The sequence below is a fragment of the Somniosus microcephalus genome, chromosome 11, assembly GCF_052327205.1.
Source record: "Somniosus microcephalus isolate GS21.2 chromosome 11, FLI_Smic_1.0, whole genome shotgun sequence".
Taxonomy (NCBI): domain Eukaryota; kingdom Metazoa; phylum Chordata; class Chondrichthyes; order Squaliformes; family Somniosidae; genus Somniosus; species Somniosus microcephalus.
Window position 1 is genome coordinate 227630948 of NC_140997.1, and position 23546 is coordinate 227654493.

Consider the following 23546-nt stretch of genomic DNA (forward strand, 5'->3'; position numbering starts at 1 on the left):
ACAGCCAGGTTTGCAGCATCTACAGGGTGGTAATAGGTTGTTTTGTCATTCTCTCAGCCGTGACAGCCCTCTGTTTGACTTCATTGAGAGCTGCATGAGGAACAAGCACGAGATGGTAGTCTATGAAGCAGCCTCTGCCATTGTCAACCTGCCAAACTGTACGGCCAAAGAACTGGCACCTGCTGTCTCTGGTAAGTGTTTGTGTGAAAGCAAAGAGAAATGGCTTGAAAAAATACTAAGGGACGAATCATTTGAGAACTACTTCTGAGCTGGCTCAACGATCAGTGTGCTCATATTCATTTTAATCAATGTATCAAATTGAACAGAGCAGAACAGTTCACCATAAAGAGAAAAATCAGGTGACCTCCTAGTTTTCCCCCATATCGAGAGGCCCGAGTCAGCTGACCTACCTCCTCCAGTGTGGCCATGTAGCAAGTGACTCCAAAAGAGGGGTGATTCACTCTCTTAACTACAGCAACTTGCGCCTTTAACGTAGTAAAATGTCCCCAAAACGTTTAACAGGAGCGTAATCCGAGGAAAAATCGACACCAAACCAAAGGAGGAGACATTAGGACAGGTGACTATAATAGCTTGGTCAAAGAGGTAGGTTTTAAGGAGCGTTTTAAAGAAAGAGAGAGTGGTGAAGAGGTTTCGGGAGGGAATTCCAGAGCGGCTGAAGGCACGGCGGCCAATGGTGGGCCGAAGGGATTGAGGGATGTACAAGAGGCCAGAGTTGGAAGAATGCTGAGTTCTTGGAGGGATGGAGGAAGCTACAGAGACGGGGAGGAATGACGCCAGGGACAAGGATGACTAAGGCCCCATGGCATGACTGAGAATAATAGCCTGCTGCCTGCAGAATTACAGGCAAATCCTGCATTGTACTACCCAAACCACGTATTGCTCCATTTTTATTACAAATTTACACTGTTTCTTTAAGAATTACTTGTTTGTATGAAGAGCATGGAACCATTGCATATTCTTACCATTTCACAACCCCACACAAACAGCATCTGTGATTAGGTGTAAGTTTAGCAACATATGATGACTTGCATGGTATGGGGATGCAGCAGTGTTTCGTGTTTGTCTGACCTTTGATGCTGATCTCTTTCTCCCTGCAGTGCTGCAGTTGTTCTGTAGTTCACCTAAGGCAGCCCTGCGATACGCAGCAGTGAGGACACTCAACAAGGTAAGAGGAGATTTGAAGGGCGATGATGTTTTTCAGTAAAACTTTATGCCTCGTGGTTGATGCCGAGATGGGAAACTATAGTAATGGGGACAAACCTGAGATACTGGAGACTTAGGAGATTAAATAAAAGTTTTTAAAATTTCTGAAGGGTTTTGATGAATTATTTCCTCTGGTCGGGGAGTCGGTGATGAGCGGTCTGATTTAAAACTTGGGAGAAATGCTGTACACGGCGGGTTGTTGGAGCCCAGAATGCTTTCCCCACAGAGAGCAGTTGAGGCAGAGACCATTGCATCTTTTATCAACACTTGGTGATACAGAGAAAGAGCCCGTCTGTGAGATTAGTTCTGGATTGCTGTAGCAATGAGAGACACTGAGGTGACTGGCCTCCTGCACTGTAACCCTCTGCGAGTGGTTACTTTTACCATGCGGGATGATTAGTGCCATAAAATAATATTCTGAAGTCATTGATACCAACACCATGTCCTTTTCAAAGAAAGAACTTGCATTTATATAGCGCCTTTCACAAACTCAGGACGTCCCAAAGCGCTTTACGGCCAATGGAGCACTTTTGAAGTGTGGTCACTGTTGTAATGTAGGAAACGCGGCAGCCAATTTGCGCACAGCAAGATCCCACAAGCAGCTTTGTGATAATCTGTTTTGTTGATGTTGATTGCGGGATAAATATTGGCCAGGACACTGGGGAGAGCTTCCCTGCTCTTCAAATAGTGTCACGGGATTTTTCACATCCACTTGAGAGGACAGACTGAGCTTCAGTTTAACATCCCACCCGAAAGTTGATTCCTCCAATAATGCAACACTCCCTCAGTGCTGCACTGTACTGTCAGCCTTGATTACATACTCAAGTGTCTGGGGTTTGAATCCGCAACCTTCTGACTCTTCTCTCCCCTCCCCCCGGCCCCCAAAAAAGCCACTGATGAATTGGTACAGAAATGCTAATTAACTTTAGTGACATAGCTAGACTTTACTTTGTAGTTAATTTTATTAGAACATGAGGAAAGCTTTAGTTAACATCTGCAGAGATTTATACTTCCAAAAGCTTTCGATTTGGGTGGTTTATCTTTTGCTGTCTTCATTTAAGGTGAAGGGTGGAACAATGTTACACTTTCGAGACCCCAGTGCCAGCATCAGGTAAAGCACGGGTACATTGTTCCTGTAAAGCACGGGTACATTGTTCCTGTAAAGCACGGGTACATTGTTCCTGTAAAGCACCGGTACATTGTTCCTGTAAAGCACCGGTACATTGTTCCTGTAAAGCACCGGTACATTGTTCCGTAAAGCACCGGTACATTGTTCCTGTAAAGCACGGGTACATTGTTCCTGTAAAGCACGGGTACATTGTTCCTGTAAAGCACGGGTACATTGTTCCTGTAAAGCACGGGTACATTGTTCCTGTAAAGCACGGGTACATTGTTCCTGTAAAGCACGGGTACATTGTTCCTGTAAAGCACCGGTACATTGTTCCTGTAAAGCACCGGTACATTGTTCCTGTAAAGCACCGGTACATTGTTCCTGTAAAGCACCGGTACATTGTTCCTGTAAAGCACAGGTACATTGTTCCGTAAAGCACCGGTACATTGTTCCTGTAAAGCACCGGTACATTGTTCCTGTAAAGCACCGGTACATTGTTCCTGTAAAGCACGGGTACATTGTTCCTGTAAAGCACCGGTACATTGTTCCTGTAAAGCACAGGTACATTGTTCAGGTAAAGCACCGGTACATTGTTCCTGTAAAGCACCGGTACATTGTTCCTGTAAAGCACCGGTACATTGTTCCTGTAAAGCACCGGTACATTGTTCCTGTAAAGCACGGGTACATTGTTCCTGTAAAGCACCGGTACATTGTTCCTGTAAAGCACCGGTACATTGTTCCTGTAAAGCACCGGTACATTGTTCCTGTAAAGCACCGGTACATTGTTCCTGTAAAGCACAGGTACATTGTTCCTGTAAAGCACCGGTACATTGTTCAGGTAAAGCAACGGTGCATTGTTCAGGCGAAGCACCGGTGCATTGTTCAGGCGAAGCACCGGTGCATTGTTCAGGCGAAGCACCGGTGCATTGTTCAGGCGAAGCACCGGTGCATTGTTCAGGCGAAGCACCGGTGCATTGTTCAGGCGAAGCACCGGTGCATTGTTCAGGCGAAGCACCGGTGCATTGTTCAGGCGAAGCACCGGTGCATTGTTCAGGCGAAGCACCGGTATATTTTGCAACTCCTCAGAAAATGAAGTAGTCCATGTCCGCATGCAGCAAGACCTGGACGACATTCAGGCTTGGGCTGATAAGTAAGTGGAAGTAACATTCGTACCACTCAAGTGCCAGGCAATGACTATCTCCAACAAGAGAGAGTCTAACCACCTCCCCTTGACATTCAATGGCATTACCATCGCCGAATCGCCCACCATCAAGGTCACCATTGACCAGAAACTTAACTGGACTAGCCGCATAAATACTGTGGCAACAAGAGCGGGTCAGAGGCTGGGTATTCTGCGGCGATGTCTCACCTCCTGACTCCCCAAAGCCTTTCCACCATCTACAAGGCACAAGTCAGGAGCGTGATGGAATACTCTCCATTTGCTTGGATGAGTGCAGCTCCAACAACACTCAAGAAGCTCGACACCATCCAGGACAAAGCAGCCCACTTGATTGATACCCCATCCACTATCTTAAACATTCACTCCCTCCACCACCAGCGTACTATGGCTGCAGTGTGTACCATCTACAGGATGCACTGCAGCAACTCGCCAAGGCTTCTTCGGCAGCACCTCCTTAAACCCACAACCTCTTCCACCTAGAAGGACAAGGGCAGCAGGCGCATGGGAACACCGCCACCTCCAAGTTCCCCTCCAAGTCACACACCATCCTGACTTGGAAATATATTGTCGTTCCTTCATCATCGCTGGGTCAAAATCCTGGAACTCCCTAACAGCACTGTGGGAGCACCTTCACCTCACGAACTGCAGCGGTTCAAGAAGGTGGCTCACCACCACCTTCTCGAGGGCAATTAGGGATTGGCAATAAATGCCTTGCCAGTGACGCCCACATCCCGGAAGGGGAAAAAAACATTTTTTTGGAGGTTTCAGAACAATAGAAAAGTCAAGGACCACTGAAGCTTGCCTCTTTAATATTCCAACTCTACTACGAACCCAGCATATTTAGCACACTCCTAAAAGTTCTGTCTATATTACCTGTTTGGGATATTATTGCAGATATTTATCATCCTTTGTGTAAGCAAGTGCCTTCTGGTATCTTGCCTAAGTTTATTTTCCACTATTTTATATTCAGGACACTGGTCCTATTAACCTGCTGAATTTTATAGTACTATATTTAGGCCTTGTCTTAACTAACCATTTAATATTTTATATGCTTCAAAGTAGTGGCTGTCCTACTTAAGCAGTCTCCCCAACAGGATCATTGAATTACACAGCACAGGAGAAGACCATTCGGCCCATCGTGCCTCTTTGAAAGTGCTATTCAATTAGTCCCATTCCATTGCTCTTTCCCCATATCCCCGCAGGGTAGTTTTACTTTTCCTGGCAGTTCATCCTCTTGTTCTCTGCACCTTGCCCAATACTTTTGTACACTCCTTTTGTAGCAATGTGTAAAAGAAAACTATAAACTTAATGGTTTGGTTGAATTCCTGGCAAGTCCTATTTAGTTGGAATTTTTAACTTGCTGCCTGTGGCATTAAGCAGGTTGGGGAGGAAAGCTCGTGTCACCGCGCTGATAGGAAATTGAGTTTTAAAAAGGCCACAACTTTTGTTTTCAGGTGGCGATGAAGCACCCGTCGGCTGTGACCGCGTGCAACCTGGATCTGGAGAACCTGGTGACGGACTCGAACCGCAGCATTGCCACCCTCGCCATCACCACGCTGCTGAAAACGGGCAGCGAGAGCAGCATCGACCGCCTCATGAAGCAGATCTCCTCTTTCATGTCCGAAATTTCAGACGAGTTCAAGGTAACTGAGCCCATTTCTCCCTCGACGTTCAGTGATGGGACTCAATGAGGTGCCCTTTTTCCCCCATTTTCAGTGCTTCTGATGTGTTCTTAGAGCAGTTATACTTTTTTTTTTTTTAATTTGTTTTTTTGCATAGAATTTTCAGCGCCGAAACAGGCCATTCAACCCAACTGGTCCATGCCGGTGTTTATGCTCCACACGAGTCACCTCCCACCCTACTAACCCTATCAGCATATCATTCTATTCCTTTCTCCCTCATGTACTTACCTAGCTTCGTCTTATATTTCCAGTGTGCCTATTTAAATTAAATATATATATATTTTGTTTTTTCACCCTCATCTCCTGTGATCATTAACTTGCTGGGGTTACAGCTCACTGGGTACCAGCAGCCCCTTTGGCTCCCTGCCTAGGCAATGTTCCCTGTGAGCTGCACTTTGTTCTGCGCGGCCTGTTTCTTTCAATGCGTGGTCCCTTTAAATTTCCACGCATGCGCGGTATTTACAATGTAAAAGCCGGTGAGTGGCCTGCGCGGGACCTTGTAGATCACTGCGTGGCCGCACGCAAGCACACCTTAGCGGGAACATTGTGCCTAGGTGGCCACCCTCATGGGCGCCAAGACAACAAATACTGCCGGTCATCGCACATGTGCACACTCGTTCTCTCTCTTCAGCTGTATAGAGGCAGGAGCCCGTGAGGATTTTACCCTCCTAACCAAGGGCCGCCGACTTTTTGGGTTGTAGTCCCGTCTCCATCGACTTGTGGCCAACCCACGCTATTTTCCCTTGATTGACCTTGTTAAGCTCGTCCAGCGGGCTCAGCAGGCCAATTAAGGGACACCTGGTTACTGGTGACGTCAGCGATTGACATTTCATCTGTCAAAAGCTTTTGACAGATGAAAAATCGGCATTTGACAGCTCTGTGAAGCTGTCAAACACTGACAATCTGTCTTCTAACTTGAGTCCTTCTACTCAGACTCAGTTAGAGATCTCTCCAGACCAGAAAGCAGAGGCTGCAGCTTTTGACAGTTCAGCAGCCATTCTGCTTTCTGTGCCGGTGAGCTGAGGGACTCCCGAGAACTGAAGGAAGGAAGCCTGCAGGAGAAAGTAAAGGTAAGTAAAACTTATTAAAACACTTTACACTTGCCTTACACATGTACCTCTTCACACATGCACCCATCACTCACCTGCACAACGGACATCTCGACCCCTCCAACCCCTGCAGACCCACGGTCCGCCTCGCTAACTTGGCGTGGTTCGGAGCCGTCGGGAAGCCCACACTTCAGGGCTAAAAATAGGGATTAGGCAAAAACTGCCTGTTAACTACCTGTTAACAGGCAGTTAATTGGCACTAATCCCCTTCCCGCCTCGGAGAGGCGGTTCCCAGCACAGGTCGGATACCCGCCTCTTGGGACATCGGCACGGGGGCGGGATGGGTTCCTGCCCCCCGATTCTGCAATTTTCCCGCCTCCAAACCCGCCTCCTCGGGGCTTGGAAAATCGAGCCCATAGGTGAAAGTGCTACCCACTTGAACCACAGCTGGCCATGTTAAGTACATTGCACATTGTGGTACCAAGGCCCGTGGTCCAGAAGGTACCAGGTTTGATTCCTGGTCTCCCCTCGTTGGTTGGGAGATATTTTGACTTGCAGCAAATGAGCTACATCTCCCATGGCAACGCCGCCCCTCGCCCCCGCCCTCAAATCTCTGCATCCTACAGGCGTCCCGTTTTATGTGATGTGTACTGTATGTTGATTTTTGCTCATTGTTTTTTGAAGTATTTTGGATCTAATTTAAAGAAAACAATGTTATTTGGAGGGAATCCTCCCCTAACTAGTGCTTGATGTTCGCCTGATGATCTTTTGTGTTCAGGTGGTGGTGGTGCAGGCCATCAGTGCCCTGTGTCAGAAGTACCCACGAAAGCACGCTGTGATGATGAACTTCCTGTTCACTATGCTGCGCGAAGAGGTATGTTAATGTAGAATCTATGTGGCTTAAGGAATAACGCTGCCCTTTTAAATAAGAGCCATATTTTATAGTTTTTTTAATTAACTTTGTGGATTGTTGTGAACAGACTTTACAGCTGCCTTGGCACTACGCAGATAACTTTATTGAACCCTGCAGCACTGAGGGAGGTCATTCGGCCATCGTGCCTGTGCCGGCTCTTTGAAAGAGCTCTCCAATTAGACTCACTCCCCCCCGCTCTTTCCCCATAGCCATGCGAATTTTTCCTTTTCAAGTATGTATTCAATTCCCTTTTGAAAGTTACTATTGAATCTGCTTCCATCACCTTCTGAGGCAGTGCGTTGCAGATCAGAACAACTCACTGCAAAACACAAATCTGCCCTCTGGTTCTTTTGCCAATTATCTTCAATCTGTGTCCTCTGGTTACCGACCCTCCCGCCACTGGAAACAGTTTCTCCCGATCAACTTTATCAAAACCCCTTCCTAATTTTGTACACCTATTAAATCTTTCCTTATCCTTCTCTGCCCGAAGGATAAGGGGAAATTTAATAGAGGTGTTCAAAATTATATCCAAACTTGGCCAACAATAGTTTGCATAGGAGACATTTTCAGCAACACTGACATCTGTTATTTTACAAGACAGTAGCTGACAGTACAATGCAATAAAAATAGAAAATGCTGGAAGTACTCAGCAGTATTTGTGGAGAGAGAAACAGTTAATGTTTCAGGTCGATGACCTTTTGTCAGAACTGTAAAAAGCTAGAGGTAACAGGTTTTAAATAAATACAGAGGCAGGGAAAGGGGAGAGGGGAGGAAAGAACAAAAGGGAAGGTCTGTGATAGGGTGGAAGGCAGGAGAGATTAAATGACAAAAGGGATGACAGTGCAAGGCAAAAGGAGATGGTAATGGGACAAGTAAAGAAACAAAAGATGGGTCTAGAAGAGGTGTAAATGGGAATAGCAGAATCACCAACAGTTGCCATCGAAACAATGGGTGCAGAGGTTATGATCTGAAATTGTTGAACTCAGTGTTGAGTCAGAAGGCTGTAAGGTGCCTAATCGAAAGATGAGGTGCTGTTCCTCGAGCTTACGTTGAGCTTCATTGGAACATTGTAGGAGGCCGAGGACAGAGAGGTCAGAGTGGGAGTGGAGAATTAAAGTGACAAGCGACCATACGCTCGGAGTCACGCTTGCGGACTGAAGAGGTGTTCTGCAAAGATCACCCAATTTGCATTTGGTCTCCCTAATGTAGAGGAGATCGCATTGTGAGCGGCGAAAACAGTATACAAGTAAATCGCTGCTTCACCTGGCAGGAGTGCTTGGGGCTCTGGATGGTGGGAAGGGAGGAGGTAAAAGGGCAGGTGTTGCATCTCCTGCGCTTGCACGGGAAGGTGCCGTGGAAAGGGGAAGGGGTGTTGGGGGTGATCCTGTGCAATAGTGTCATGGAGAGTTAGGCCTCAGGCTTGCTCCTGTGATTTTTGTTCCTTGCGAGTTCCTGATCTCGGCCTAGCTGTCCCAAGATTGGGTGGGTGGCACTGCCGGGCGGTGAAAAACTTGCACCAGCAGGACGGAAATCGGAAGACAAGTAATTCAGTTGACACCTGCACCTTGTGCCTTGAGCCAGAGTATATTGGCAGAAGCCTGCGGGTCGATTGCTGTTTTGGCTGGTACTCGGGGAACCTAAAAGAAGAAACGGAGGAAAGAAGTTAAAATGTTGGGAGAGGGGCATTATAAGACTTGCGTGATGGTCAGCACACAGCCCCGTTAACATATCGTATGGAATTCCCCTCGCCACTATTTCAACAGAAGTTTTAAACCATTTAAAATAGTGACAAAGGAACTTGATACAATCATATAAACCTGTCAGTGCTAATATCGCACAGCAGCAGCGTTCTTGGGTTTAAAAATACAGAGGGAAAAGACTGCTCCTTTTGCCATAGTGTAGGTGGTTATCTTATTGGGATCATTATCTAAATGGGATAGTCTGCTGCTCAATACACTCGAGTCTAGTTGCTGTATATTGGTTTGCATTCAGAGCAGGTTCCTTAAGGACAAAATTTAGCCTAAGAAGAGTGATTTTTGTTGAAAGTGTGTGTTAGGTTGTTTTCCCAAGGGTTGGGCAGCTCTCTGATTAGTCCAACTGTTGAGGCAAAGACTGTAACATCATTTCGAATGGTGTTGGATAGGCACTTGAAAAGAAAGAATCTAAAAGGATTCAGGTAAATACTCCAAATGAAGAGGTAGCATTGGCACAATGGACCTAATTACCTCCTCCTGTGCTGTAGTTACTTTGATTCTAAGATCCCGTTCTCCCACATTATCATGTCTCCTCGTATGAATATAGCAGAGTGCGTGAAAACTGGACAACCAAAAATGTCCTTGTCCATCCGGGGTACAGTATCCCATTTTATTTGTCTTATTTTGCACAAACAACTGTTTGGTAGCACTTTTAGAGAAGTGTCTTACAATATTTAATCTCTGCCTCCAAGTGCGGCCCCTCCCAAATGAGCTCAAGACTTCAATTAAGTAAATCGGCTGAGGATTTTGTGTTGTTTGAGCGTGGAAGGACGTTCTATTGTTACGCAGCCTGCAAATGACATTACTGCCTTTTGGCTCCATGAGCAGTGGGAATCCCAGGCTATGTGCACGTTGGGTCATGTTCTGACTTCTGTCCTCCCCTCAGGGTGGGTTTGAGTACAAGCGCGTCATCGTGGAATGCATCATCTGTATCATCGAGGACAACCCGGAGAGCAAGGAGACGGGGCTGGCTCACCTCTGCGAGTTCATCGAGGACTGCGAGTTTACCGTCCTCGCCACCCGCATCCTCCACCTGCTCGGCAGGGAAGGGGCCCGGACCCCCAACCCCTCCAAGTACATTCGCTTCATCTACAACCGGGTCATCCTGGAGAACGAAGAGGTCCGGGCAGGTGAGTCGAACTTTGTGTCCGCTCCCATCGATGCTCCTCGCGTAAAGAATGGGTTGCGGAGCAGTCGGCGAGGAGAACATCCAGCAGGAAAGAGGAGGAAGCAGGAAACTGGTGAGCAGGGGGTGGAAGCCAGAGGCTTGGTTGAAAGGTGAGGGTTGTCAGTGGGCTTTTGAAGACGGGAAGAGAAGTAATAAGGACAAGTGTTTTTGGAGAGAGGTGTCCTATCTGGCTTTACATTATATATCGCAGTTCACTTAAACTTTACTTTCCCCAGAATGCTGCCTTCCTGTCAACTATTAACAGGCAAAATGAATTAATTAGCTCTCCCCGAGGGCGGAGTGAGTTAAGGTCCCACCGGCGTGGTTATTAAGACCAGGTTTCAAGATAAATCTCCATCTGCACTGAATGAGCTGACCGTAGCTGGTACAGCAATTGTCGTCCATGCCCCAGGTGTAGAGGGTTCGTTCTCCTGGTCGCTGTCCAATAATCTCAGTGTGTGTGGTTGTGTGTGGTTGTGTGGTTGTGTGTGTGTGTGGTTGTGTGTGTGTGTGGTGTTGTGTGTGTGTGGTGTTGTGTGTGTGTGTGGTTGTGTGTGTGTGTGGTTGTGTGTGTGTGTGGTTGTGTGTGTGTGTGGTTGTGTGTGTGTGTGGTTGTGTGTGTGTGTGGTTGTGTGTGTGTGTGGTTGTGTGTGTGTGTGGTGTGTGTGTGTGTGGTGTGTGTGTGTGTGTGGTGTGTGTGTGTGGTTGTGTGTGTGTGTGGTTGTGTGTGGTTGTGTGTGGTTGTGTGTGGTTGTGGTTGTGTGTGTGTGTGGTTGTGTGTGTGTGTGGTTGTGTGTGTGTGTGGTTGTGTGTGTGTGTGTGTGTGTGGTTGTGTGTGTGTGTGGTTGTGTGTGTGTGTGGTTGTGTGTGTGTGTGGTTGTGTGTGTGGTTGTGTGTGTGTGTGGTTGTGTGTGTGTGTGTGTGGTTGTGTGTGTGTGGTTGTTTGTGTGTGTGTGGTTGTTTGTGTGTGTGTGGTTGTGTGTGTGTGTGTGTGGTTGTTTGTGTGTGTGTGTGTGTGGTTGTGTGGGTGTGGTTGTGTGGGTGTGGTTGTGTGGGTGTGGTTGTGTGTGTGGTTGTGTGTGGGTGTGGTTGTGTGTGTGTGTGTGTGTGTGTGGTTGTGTGTGTGTGTGTGTGGTTGTGTGTGTGTGTGTGGTTGTGTGTGTGTGTGGTTGTGTGTGTGTGTGTGTGTGTGGTGTGTGTGTGTGTGGTTGTGTGTGTGTGTGGTTGTTTGTGTGTGTGTGGTTGTTTGTGTGTGTGTGGTTGTTTGTGTGTGTGTGGTTGTTTGTGTGTGTGTGGTTGTGTGTGTGTGTGTGTGGTTGTTTGTGTGTGTGTGTGTGTGTGGTTGTGTGGGTGTGGTTGTGTGTGTGTGGTTTTGTGTGGTTGTGTGTGGTTGTGTGTGGTTGTGGTTGTGGTTGTGTGTGTGTGTGGTTGTGTGTGTGTGTGGTGTGTGTGGTTGTGTGGGTGTGTGTGTGTGTGGTTGTGTGTGTGTGTGTGTGTGGTTGTGTGTGTGTGTGGTTGTGTGTGTGTGTGGTTGTGTGTGTGTGTGGTTGTGTGTGTGTGTGGTTGTGTGTGTGTGTGGTTGTGTGTGTGTGTGGTTGTGTGTGTGTGTGTGGTTGTGTGTGTGTGGTTGTGTGTGTGGTTGTGTGTGTGGTTGTGTGTGTGGTGTGGTGTGTGTGTGTGTGGTTGTGTGTGTGTGTGGTTGTTTGTGTGTGTGTGGTTGTTTGTGTGTGTGTGTGTGGTTGTGTGTGTGTGTGTGTGTGTGGTTGTTTGTGTGTGTGTGTGTGTGGTTGTGTGGGTGTGGTTGTGTGTGTGTGGTTTTGTGTGGTTGTGTGTGGGTGTGGTTGTGTGGGTGTGGTTGTGTGTGGGTGTGGTGTGTGGGTGTGGTTGTGTGTGGGTGTGGTTGTGTGTGGGTGTGGTTGATTGGGTGTGGTTGTGTGTGGGTGTGGTTGATTGGGTGTGGTTGGGTGGGTGTGGTTGGTTGGGTGGGTGTGGTTGGTTGGGTGTGGTTGGGGTTGGTTGGGTGGGTGTGGTTGGTTGGGTGTGGTTGGGGTTGGTTGGGTGGGTGTGGTTGGTTGGGTGTGGTTGTGTGGGTGGTTGGGGTTGGGTGGGTGTGGTTGGTTGGGTGTGGTTGGTTAGGTGTGGTTGGTTGGGTGTGGTTGGGTGTTGGGTGAGAACAGGATTGGAATCAATATGATACTCATTTGTTAACATTGAAAACAAACCGCAAAGCTACATTGCTGGATCCATCCTTAGGATCGGGATTTGTGGGGACGGTAGCATAGTGGTTATGTTACTGGACTAGTAATCCAGAGGCCTGGACTAATGATCCAGAGACACGAGTTCAAATCCCACAACGGCAGCTGGGGAATTTAAATTCAGTTAATAAATGACCCAGCAAGTTACCTAGTTAAAGTCAATTAGGGATGGATAAAAAATGCTGGCCTTGCCAGCGACACCCGTGAATGAAATAAAATAGTGGCTGATGCTGGCATCTGTTGGCCATCTCTAGTTGCCCTGAGAAAATGGTGGGCCCTCACGAACCCATGCGGTCCCACGGTGGTGCTGGGTAGGGAATTCCAGGCTATTGACCCAGCAACGATGAAGCAATGGCAGTACAGGTCCAAGTCATTATCATGTGGAACTTGGCGAGGGAGACGTTGGGTGGTGTTCCCATGACCGTGACGCTCCTGTCCCTTCTCAGTGGTAGGGACAGCCGGGCTGGAATGCCCTATCAAACCAAGTTTAGTGAGTTACTGCAGCGCATCCTATAGATGGTACATACCACGATCACAGTTTAGAAGAATGAGAGGTGATCTTATTGAAACGTGTAAGATTCTGAGGGGGGATTGACAGGGTAGATGCTGAGAGGCTGTTTCCCCTGGCTGGAGAGTCTAGAACTAGGGGGCATAGTCTCGGGATAAGGGGTCGGCCATTTAAGACTGAGATAAGGAGAAATTCTTTCACTCAGAGTTGTGAATCTTTGGAATTCTTTACCCCAGAGGGCTGTGGAGGCTCAGTCATTGATTATATTCAAGGCTGAGATCGATAGATTTTTGGACTCTAGAGGAATCAAATGATATGGGGATAGGGCGGGAAAGTGGAGTTGAAGTCGAAGATCAACCGTGATCTTATTGTACGGCTCGAGGGACCGTACGGCAGCAGGACTGACTCGTAAACTGCCCTGCTGTCGATCTTTTCACTTAACGCAGGGAGCTGTTGAAGGAGTTCCTATGTATGTTGATGAAAAACCGCACTGAGTCTGTTAACACAAACCACAAATGTGAAACTCGAGAACAGCTGCACCATTTTAGATGTTGAAACTGGTGACTTGAATTTTGCCTTCACTGCATCCATACTGCACTTGCACTTGCAGGTGCCCTCAAGCGACATGCCTGACAGTATTGAAAGTCATGGTTAATGAATTGTATTTCCCTCTTTTAAAACACTTGCAGCTGCTGTGAGCGCTTTGGCAAAGTTTGGAGCCCAGAATGAAGACATGTTCCCCAGTGTAAGCGTGCTGCTGAAGAGGTAAGGTGCACATTGCAGGTAACTCTGTTCAGTATAATGTTACCTACCCAGTGTAAATGTAGTGCTACAGAGAGCAGGTACACAGTGCAAGTAACTCTGTTCAATATAATTTTACCTGCCCAGTGTTGTAAATATACTTCTAATTGAATGGTGGAACTGGCTCGAAGGGCTGAATGACCTACTTCTGTCCCTATGTCGGGTGTACTGTCCTATTAACTCTCCCGGTATAATGTTACCTACTGCGTGCAAGCATGTTGTTACAGAGGGCAGGTGCGCTGTCCACTATAATTTTACTGAACCCTGAGGATACAGTGGAATATATGTATCATGTTCAGAAATTCAAGAAAGGAGGGAGAGAGAAAATGGAACTACAGGCCAATTAGCCTGACATCAGTCTTTGGAAAATGCTGGAATCCATTGTTAAGGAAGTGGTATCAGGGCACTTAGAAAATCATAACATGATTAGGCAGAGTCAACATGGTTTTATGAAAGGGAAATCATGTTTGACAAATTTATTAGAGTTTTTTGAGGATGTAACTAGCAGGGTAGATAAAAGGGAACCAGTGGATGTAGTATATTTGGATTTCCAAAAGACATTCGATAAGGTGCCACATAAAAGATTATTACACAAGATAAGGGCTCATGGGGTTGGGGGTAATATATTAGCATGGATGGAGGATTGGTTAACAGACAGAAAACAGACAGTAGGGATAAACGGGTCTTTTTCAGGTTGGCGGGCTGTAACTGGTGGGGGTGCCGCAAGGATCAGTGTTGGGGCCTCAGTTATTTACAATCTATATTAATGACCTAGATGAAGGGACCGAGTGTAATGTATCCAAGTTTGCTGATGATACAAAGCGAGGTGGGACAGTAAGCTGTGAGGAGAACACAGAGTCTGCAAAGGGATATAGATAGACTGAGTGAGTGGGCAGTAAGGTGGCAGATGGAGTATAATGTAGGGAAATGTGAGGTTATTCACTTTGGTAGGAAGAATAGAAAAACAGAATATTTTTTAAATGGTGAGAAACTTTCAAATGTTGGGGTTCAGAGAGATTTGGGTGTCCTCGTGCAAGAAACACAAAAAGCTAGAATGCAGGTACAGCAAGCAATAAGGAAGGCAAATGGCATGTTGGCCTTTATTGCAAGGGGGTTGGAGTATGAGAGTAAGGAAGTCTTGCTCCAATTGTACAGGGCCTTGGTGAGACCACACCTGGAGTACTGTGCACAGTTTTGGTCTCCTTATCTAAGGAAGGATATACTTGCCTTGGAGGCGGTGCAACGAAGGTTCACCAGATTGATTCCTGGGATGAAAGATTGTGCAGAATGGGCCTCTCTGGAGTTCAGAAGAATGAGAGATGATCTCATTGAAACATACAAGATTCTGAAGGGGATTGACAGGGTAGATGCTGAGAGGTTGTTTCCCCTGGCTGGAGAGTCTAGAACTAGGGGGCATAGTCTCAGGATAAGGTGTCAGCCATTTGAGACAGAGATGAGAAGGAATTTCTTAACTCAGAGGTTGTGAATCTTTGGAATTCTCTGCTCTAGGGGGCTGTGGATGCTGAGTGAGTATATTCACGGCTGAGATTGATAGATTTTTGGACTCTCGGGGAATCGAGGGATATGGAGATCGGGCAGGAAAGTGGAGTTGAGGTCGATGATCAGCCATGATCTTATTGAATGGCGGAGCAGGCTCGAGGGGCCGTATGGCCCACTCCTGCTCCTAATTCTTATATTCTTATGTTCTTAAATACAGCATCAGCTTCACAGATATTTAAAGCTGTGATGAAAGTGTTTCTATTTAACTGTGGTTAGTATATTCTCTCTGCTCTGTCCTATTCTTCGGTGGCTTGCGATGTGGCTGACTGTTCAAAATAAAATGTGTGGAGCTCAGCTTGTTGTAAATAGAAACATGGATGTTTTTAGACACGTGCTGGGGGGGGGGGGGGGGGAGATTAGAGATTTGCTCTTCACAGTTACTTACCCGTTAGCTGTTCTCAGCCAGAGAGGGAACAATTTAGCAGTAGGGAGGAAAAAAATTCAGCCAGAGTCCTGGTTGTTATCCACTGACCTCCGCTAGCAAGTGTGCACGCAGGCATCAGTTGAGCTGGAAAGTTGAGCTGGCTGAATTGGAAAAAGGGAGTGGGGCGAAAATGTGTTTCAGCCTGGGAGAATTATTCAGGTGGAATCCAGTGGATGGAGGGGGAGATGTGATTTGAGTGGATTATGGAAATTTTTAGTGGTTTAATAAAAGAGGCTTTGTATGGTTGGTGAAATAAGACAATGGCCCAGAAATTCGGGTCGGGGGCTTCCCGCGGGTGCAAGCCCCCCGACCTGCACTTACCTAGCGCGCCGACCGTTGTGCTGTGGGCCCGCGTGGGATTCCGATCCTGGGCCTGCTCCAACTGCCGGCGCGCAGTGCTTGCGTATCCCAGGGGCGCAGTTAGTTCGAAGCGTCCCCTGGGATCACGTGGGCCATGGAGAGCCAATGGTAGCAGGGAAATGCCCATTCATAAAATTGACAGGAAGAGCTGTCGAAACGATAAATACTATGAGCCCCAAAACATCACTAAAACTTCAAATAAATTTAAAAAAAAAAATCACATTTTTAAAATAACTGTAAATTACATAAAATAACTATTTTAAACAATAATTTAAATTTTTGAAAAAATTAATTACATTTTCTAACGGGGCTAAAAATAAACTTACCTTTCTTTAAAGTATTTAAAAATAATAAACCTGTGGAAAAAATGTTTTAATTTTAATTAATTCACCACTTACCTTGTTAAAAGCAGGCCTTGCGCCTGCTTTTTAAAAGTGTAACTGCTGGAGACTTACCCTCCCGGAGAAACCTGCAAAAAAAACGTAAGTTCCAGGCGCACATGCTGCCTCTCTGGCGCACGCGTTCGACCTGTGAACCCCTTCCTTTAAGGGAATGGAAGTTCTGGTTTCCCGCGCATGCACAAAACCGGCCCTTTCGTTGGGCCTACGGGTGAGTACCCAGCTGTGGGGACCCAAATTTCTGGGCCAATAAATGAGAGGGATCAATATTAAGGCTGCAAAACCACGGGCAGAAAATCACAGCTCTGGAGCAAAACGCACCCTTCCACTATCAAAAACACCTCAAAATGTACTCTTTACACATTGTAAGGGTGTTTTTTGGAGAAGGCTTATAACGATCTGGCACCTTGGAACACTCTGAATGACTGGCACTGGTGTTAGAAAGCACTGATGGTGCCCATCAGACCAGTTGCATAATATCACGCCCACCAGCTTTTGAAAAGATATGTTCTGTTTGATGTCTTAATAAGTTGCTGAAAGGAAAAGTGTAGAGGGGAGTACTTTCTGTTTAATATTATAAAACAAAATTCTCCCACAAATATAATCTTGCCTTTTTAAAAAAAAAAATAATAATCTAGGCTGACACTCCAGTGCTGCACTGAGGGAGTGCTGCACTGTCGGAGGTGCCGTCTTTTGGATGAGACGTTAAACCGAGACCCCGTCTGCTCTCTCGGGTGGAAGTAAAAGATCCCATGGCACTATTCAAAGAGCAGGTGCGAATTTAGTGGAGGCCACAACCTTGCGTCGGCCCGAGAGCTGATTGTGTTATCTGACTCCGGGGAAAACATGCAACCAGCTGCACACCCTGAACCACAAGTGCTGCCCTGGACTTTACTTCCTCTTTAAGGCTGTCAAACAGACCGTGCAAATAGTGAAGGGTGACACACATTTTAAAATCTGTAGGCTTAAATACATTTGCTGAATTAGAAGTGGGTTTAACTCTATCTATTTACTGTGGGGAATTTGCCTATATAACAACAGTGACTGCACTTCAAAGTAATTCATTGGCTGTAAAGTGCTTTGGGAAGTCCCAAAGGCTTATAAATACAAGTCCGTTTGTTCTCTCAGTAAAGCCCCAATGCTGTAAGAGTTACTGATTTATATTAAATCTGGAGAGGTTGAAATTCTGTGTGCTATTTAAGTGTTCTGCTTTGTAGGTTGGTGCTAAATTTCACTCTGTGCCATTTTAATGAAATCATTGTTTTCAATTATATGTCAGGAATTATTTTAAAATCTTAATGACTCTGTTAAACAAGTGCTGGTGGCAGTTTTACACGAGTGCGTTAGCCAGTGTGCTAAAATAGTATTCGGTAGGAGTTCAACCCTGAAGAATCAGACTTGGGACTTCCCAACATCATTATAATTTGGTTAAGAGACTTAATGATTCAGATTTTGAAAAGGTAAATCTATCTTAGACAGCAATGGAAATTGATATTAACATGGAGAGATTTGGCATGGTGCTAAATACATGCGGAGATTGTTAGGATCTGCAGGGGATCAGTCAGCACCTGCTATCCCTGTACATCAGGGATACCATGCTGTTTCCCATCCACAATGTGGGCTTCTGATCTCTGTGGTGTTGCCAAGGGAAACTGCAGATTAGAGGCCAGGCACTTTCCGGCAAGGAGGCAGAGAGAATCATTGTAAGGAAAGGGTTCATTCTTTATATTATCGTTAGCTTATAAATGATTACATAGGCTATACAGCACAGAAACAGGCCATTCGGCCCAACCAGTCCATGCTCCACTTGAGCCTCCTATCCTTTCCCACCTAACTCTTATCAGCATAACCCTCTGTTACCTTCTCCCTCATGTGCTTATCTAGCTTCCCCTTAAATACATCATCTAGTCACCTCAACTACTCCCTGTGATAGCGAGTTCCACTCTCTGGGTAAAGAAGTTTCTTCTGAATTCCCTATTTGATTTCTTGGAGAGTATCTTATATTGATGGCTTCTTGGTTTGCTCTGCCCCACAATGGAAACACTTTCTCTGTGTCTACTGCATTAAAACCTTTCATCATTTTATTAGGTCATCCCTTAGCCTTCTCTTTTCAAGAGAAAAGAGACCCTGCCTGTTCATCCTTTCCTAATGGATATAACCTCTCAGTTCTGGTATCATCCTTGTAAATCTTCTCTGCACCCTCTCCAGTGCCTCTATATCCTTCTTATAATATGGCGACCAGAATTGTACACATTTATCCCAAGTGTGATCTAACCAAGGTTCGATGCAAGTTTAGCATAAACTCTCTTTTTCAATTCTATCCCCAGTGAGTTTCTGTTAGCATTAAACTAGAGAAATGAGGCTTGTTCTCCTTATAGCAGAGAAGGTTAAGGGGAGATTTGATAGAGGTGTTTAAAATCATGAAGGGTAAATAAAGGGAAACAGTTTCTAGTGGCAGAAGGATCAGGAACCAGAGGACACAGATTTAAGGTGATTGACAAAAGAACCAAAGGCAACATAAAGAAAAAAAATGTATGCAGCGAGTTGTTATGATCTGGATTGCCTTGCCTGAAAGGGCGGTGGAAGCAGATTCAATAATAACTTTCAAAAGGGAATTGGATAAATACTTGAAGGAGGGAAATTTGGTGGGGCTATGTGGGAAGGTCAGGGGAGTGGGACTAATTGGAGAGCTCTTGCAAAGAGCTGGCACAGGCACGATGGGCTGAATAGCCTCATTCTGTGCTGTATTATCCTGTGATGTTCAGTTAGTAAAACAGGTTCCAGTCAGACAGTTAGCTGATAAGGAGATTCGGCAGACTGTCCATGTCCGCTCAGCCTTGGGAGCTCCATAGACTCCACAAAGCCTTTCCACCATCTACAAGGCACAAGTCAGGAATGTGATGGAATACTCTCCACTTGCCTGGATGAGTGCAGCTCCAACAGCACTCAAGGAGCTCGGCACCATCCAGGACAAAGCAGCCACTTGACTGGCACCCCATCCACCACCTTAAACATTTAGTCCCTCCACCACCGGCGCACTGTGGCTGCAGTGTGTACCATCTATACGATGCACTGCAGCAACTTGCCAAGGCTTCTTCGACAGCACCTCCCAAACCCGTGACCTCTACCACCTAGAAGGACATGGGCAGCAGGTGCGTGGGAATACCACCACCTCCAAGTCACACACCATCCTGACCTGGACATATATCGCCGTTCCTTCATCGTCGCTGTGTCATATCCTGGAACTCCCTCCCTAACAGCACTGTGGGAGCACTATCTCCTCACGGACTGCAGCAGTTCAAGAAGGCGGTTTGCCACCACCTTCTCGAGGGTAATTGGGGATGGACAATAAATGCTGGTCTTGTCAGCAAAACCCACATCCCATGAATTAATTTAAAAAATGAGCGATAATTGACAGGTTAATGGTGCCAGCCATTCGAGAAGTTAGAATTTAAATCGCTAGGACTGCTGACTCCTCCCAAGAACACGTGTTCGAGTCCTGTAACCGTCTCCAGTTGAATGACTTGATTGACAGTTCAGTCAAGGCGAAGGCTTGGGGGTGATTCTGGTTATAACTGAAGTTAATGCAGCTAATTGGATGAGGGAATGCGGAAACATGCAGATTCTCCCTTGGGCAGAGTGAAAGAAAGGCTTAAAATGTGGGTCTTTGAACAGATTCTTCAGAATTCGATAAGGCCGGATCAGCCATTAACCCTTCGAGTTTTAGAACTGTAACCTGCAAATTCTACAGTAACTTGCACCGGAAGTGTGCTAAATATGAGATTATTATTAATAATAGTTATCATTGTATGCTTAATTCCTACCAAAGCCAATAAATACCTTTGAAGCTGGGATGAGAGGATTGTCCTACGAGGAGAGATTGAGTAGATTGGGCCTATATTCTCTGGAGTTTAGAAGAATGAGAGCTGATCTCATTGAAATGTATAAAATTCTTAGAGGGCTTGACAGGGTAAATGCTCAGAGGCTGTTTCCCCTGGCTGGGGAGCCTAGAACTAGGGGGTCTTAGGATAAGGGGTCGGCCATTTAGGACTGAGATGAGGAGAAATGTCTTCACTCAGAGGGTTGTGAATCTTTGGCATTCTCTACCCCAGAGGCCTGTGGATGCTCAGTCGTTGAGTATATTCAAGACTGAGATTGATAGATTTTTGGGCACTAAGAGAATCAAGGGATATGGGGATCGGGTGGGAAAGTGGAGTTGATGTAGAAGATCAGCCATGATCTTACTGAATGGCAGAGCAGGCTCGAGGGGCCTCATGGCCTACTCCTGCTCCTACTACTTACTTTCTTGTGTTCTTAACCCTATTATCTTGAGGAATTACGTATAAATTTCTAAGTAAGAACATCCATGCCTGAACAACATTGCAGACTGCTCTTGCCTCCTTTTAGTTGCTAGGTGCAAACCCTCTCTGCTGGGGTAGTGACATAGGATTTGACTGGGGTAACTCGCTGGTTCTGTGTTCCTTTGCAAGTCTCGGGATTGCTTTTTGTTACGCTGGAGCTTTATTCAGTCTGAATAAAGGGGCTGAAATAATGTTAGCAGTCAAAGCTGTAGGGTCTTTAAAGGGAAAGGACTTTTTTATTCAAAATCCCTTGCTGTTGGATAGTGCAAAAATGATATATTTATAAACATTTTGAGTGACTTTGCTTTCTTCTCTGTGATGTCACTGAGGGGGAGGGAGAAATCCCTAAGAAATTGGGATTGTGGTTTCAGACTGACCTGGGAGCCACCCGAACCCGGGAAGGTAGTAGCCAGGACGAGGCGGCCATGAACCAGCCCTTGGGCTGCTCTGACGTTACAGGCCCTCATTGCTTTCATTAAAGCTGCCACTGTTAGCAGTAGGGTTGCCAACTCTGGTTGGCCGCATTCCTGGAAGTTTCATCACGTGACCTCCTTGCCTCCAACCCCCGCGCTCCCGTCATTGGTCGCCCAGCCGTCCATCCTCACGGCCAATCGCAAAGCAAAAAGATTCTTCATTACCCAATCGGATGATTCTTGACTCAGTCAAACAGCCTTTTTCCCCCATCTCCAATATTTTTTTATAACTAATAAACAGAAGAATTCAAAGAAAATGTAAAAAAACGCACAAAATATTTTTTTTATGCGCCTATGATTTTTCTCCTGGGTTGCTCGCAGCAGTGTCCTGGAGATTAATCTTCACTCCCTGGCAACTCCATTCTAATCTAAATTCTAAAAGGTGTCAGCCGAGGCTCAGTGGGTAACGCTCTCGCCTCGGAGCCAGAAGGTTGTGGGTTCAAGTCCCACTCTGAGAATTGAGCACAAAAATCTAGGCTGACACTCCAGTGGCAGTACTGAGGGAGCCCTGCTCTGTCAGAGGTGCTGTCTTTCTGGTGAGATGATAAACCGAGGCCCCGTCTGCTCTCTCGGGTGGCTGTAAAAGATCCCACGGCACTATTTCGCAGAAGAGCAGGGGAGTTATCACCGGTGACCTGGCCAATATTGATCCCTCAACCAACATCATTAAAAACAGATTATCTGGCCATTATCACATTGCTGTTTGTGCACAAATTGGCTGCCTCGTTTCCTACACTTCAAGAAGTAATTGATTGGCTTTAAAGCGCTTTGGGACGTCCTGAGGTCGTGAAAGGCGCTATAGAAATGCAAGTCTTTTTTTCTAACCCTGGAAGGTTGGCGACCCTAGTTAGAGGTCAACCTCCAGCTTCTGTGCTGGTGATATCATGGGGCAGTCTTATCAGCAAGGGGCCTGATCCGATCCAACAGGGTTCCAATGTAGCTGAAAATTCAATTATATTTTCTTTCAAAGGAGGTACACTTCGAGCAAAAATTACCCAAACTTGCACCTTCCTGCCCCTTTGGCTCAGATCTTAAACCTGGGGATCTGGACCTTGGTATAAAATTTTCTACGGTTGCTAAGGGTAAATAATCTAGGATATGGAATAAAACATTTGTAATTAAAGTTTTTAATGCTGTGTACGTTTATTCTCATTACAAGGGCTCTCGGCCAATCCAAAGTCACAGCCCCAACCTCTTGTGCCTCATAGAATCATACAGCACAGAAGAAGGCCATTCAGTCCATCGTGCTTGTGCTGTTTCACTGAAAGAGCTTGCCAATTAGTCCCACTCTCCTGCTCTTTCCCCCATAGCCCTGCAAAATGTTTCCTTTTTTTTATTTATCCAATTCCCTTTTGAAAGTTATTATTGAATCTGCTTCTACCACCCTTCCAGATCATCATTACTCACTGGGTTTTTAAAAAAATTCTCCTCATCTCCCCATCTTTTGTCAATTATCTTAAATCTGTGTCCTCTGCTTGCTGACCCTCCTGCCATTAGACGTTCTAATGCAGCTCTGTACTCTGCACAGATGTATGATGGATGATGACAACGAGGTGCGAGATCGGGCCACCTTTTACCTGAGTGTGCTGGAGCAGAAACAGAAGGCTCTGAACTCAGCCTACATCCTCAATGGTAAGGAGCAGCAAATATGTCAATTGTGGGATTGATTGTTTTCCCAATCTTAACCAGTCAAATTCTAACAGATCACAAACATGTGCTGCAAAGCCTATCCAATGGCTCAGCGAATGAATGAGCTGCCCTGTGGTACGTGAATGAGCTGCCCTGTGGTACGTGAATGAGCTGCCCTGTGGTACGTGAATGAGCTGCCCTGTGGTACGTGAATGAGCTGCCCTGTGGTACGTGAATGAGCTGCCCTGTGGTACGTGAATGAGCTGCCCTGTGGTACGTGAATGAGCTGCCCTGTGGTACGTGAATGAGCTGCCCTGTGGGTACGTGAATGAGCTGCCCTGTGGTACGTGAATGAGCTGCCCTGTGGGTACGTGAATGAGCTGCCCTGTGTGGTACGTGAATGAACTGCCCTGTGGGTAGGTGAATGAACTGCCCTGTGTGGTACGTGAATGAGCTGCCCTGTGTGGTACGTGAATGAACTGCCCTGTTGATATGTGAATGAGCTGCCCTGTGGTACGTGAATGAACTGCCCTGTGTGGTACGTGAATGAGCTGCTCTGTGGGTACGTGAATGAGCTGCTCTGTGGGTACGTGAATGAACTGCCCTGTGTGGTACGTGAATGAGCTGCCCTGTGGGTACGTGAATGAGCTGCCCTGTGGGTACGTGAATGAGCTGCCCTGTGGGTACGTGAATGAG

The 23546-nt window shown here is 46.3% G+C and overlaps 1 protein-coding gene across 2 annotated transcripts in view; it reads left to right on the plus strand.

Annotated features, from left to right (window-relative positions):
• The window catches only part of LOC147111314 (coatomer subunit gamma-1), a 118777-nt gene that overhangs the window by 76744 nt on the left and 18487 nt on the right, over positions 1–23546 (plus strand). For both annotated transcript variants that reach the window (XM_086002075.1, XM_086002074.1), the window contains exons 10-16: positions 58–191; positions 1119–1186; positions 4970–5158; positions 7025–7120; positions 9800–10043; positions 13534–13609; positions 22750–22853. In XM_086002075.1, the coding sequence (XP_085858201.1) occupies positions 58–191; positions 1119–1186; positions 4970–5158; positions 7025–7120; positions 9800–10043; positions 13534–13609; positions 22750–22853 (911 nt within the window). The remainder of the gene's footprint in view (positions 1–57; positions 192–1118; positions 1187–4969; positions 5159–7024; positions 7121–9799; positions 10044–13533; positions 13610–22749; positions 22854–23546) is intronic.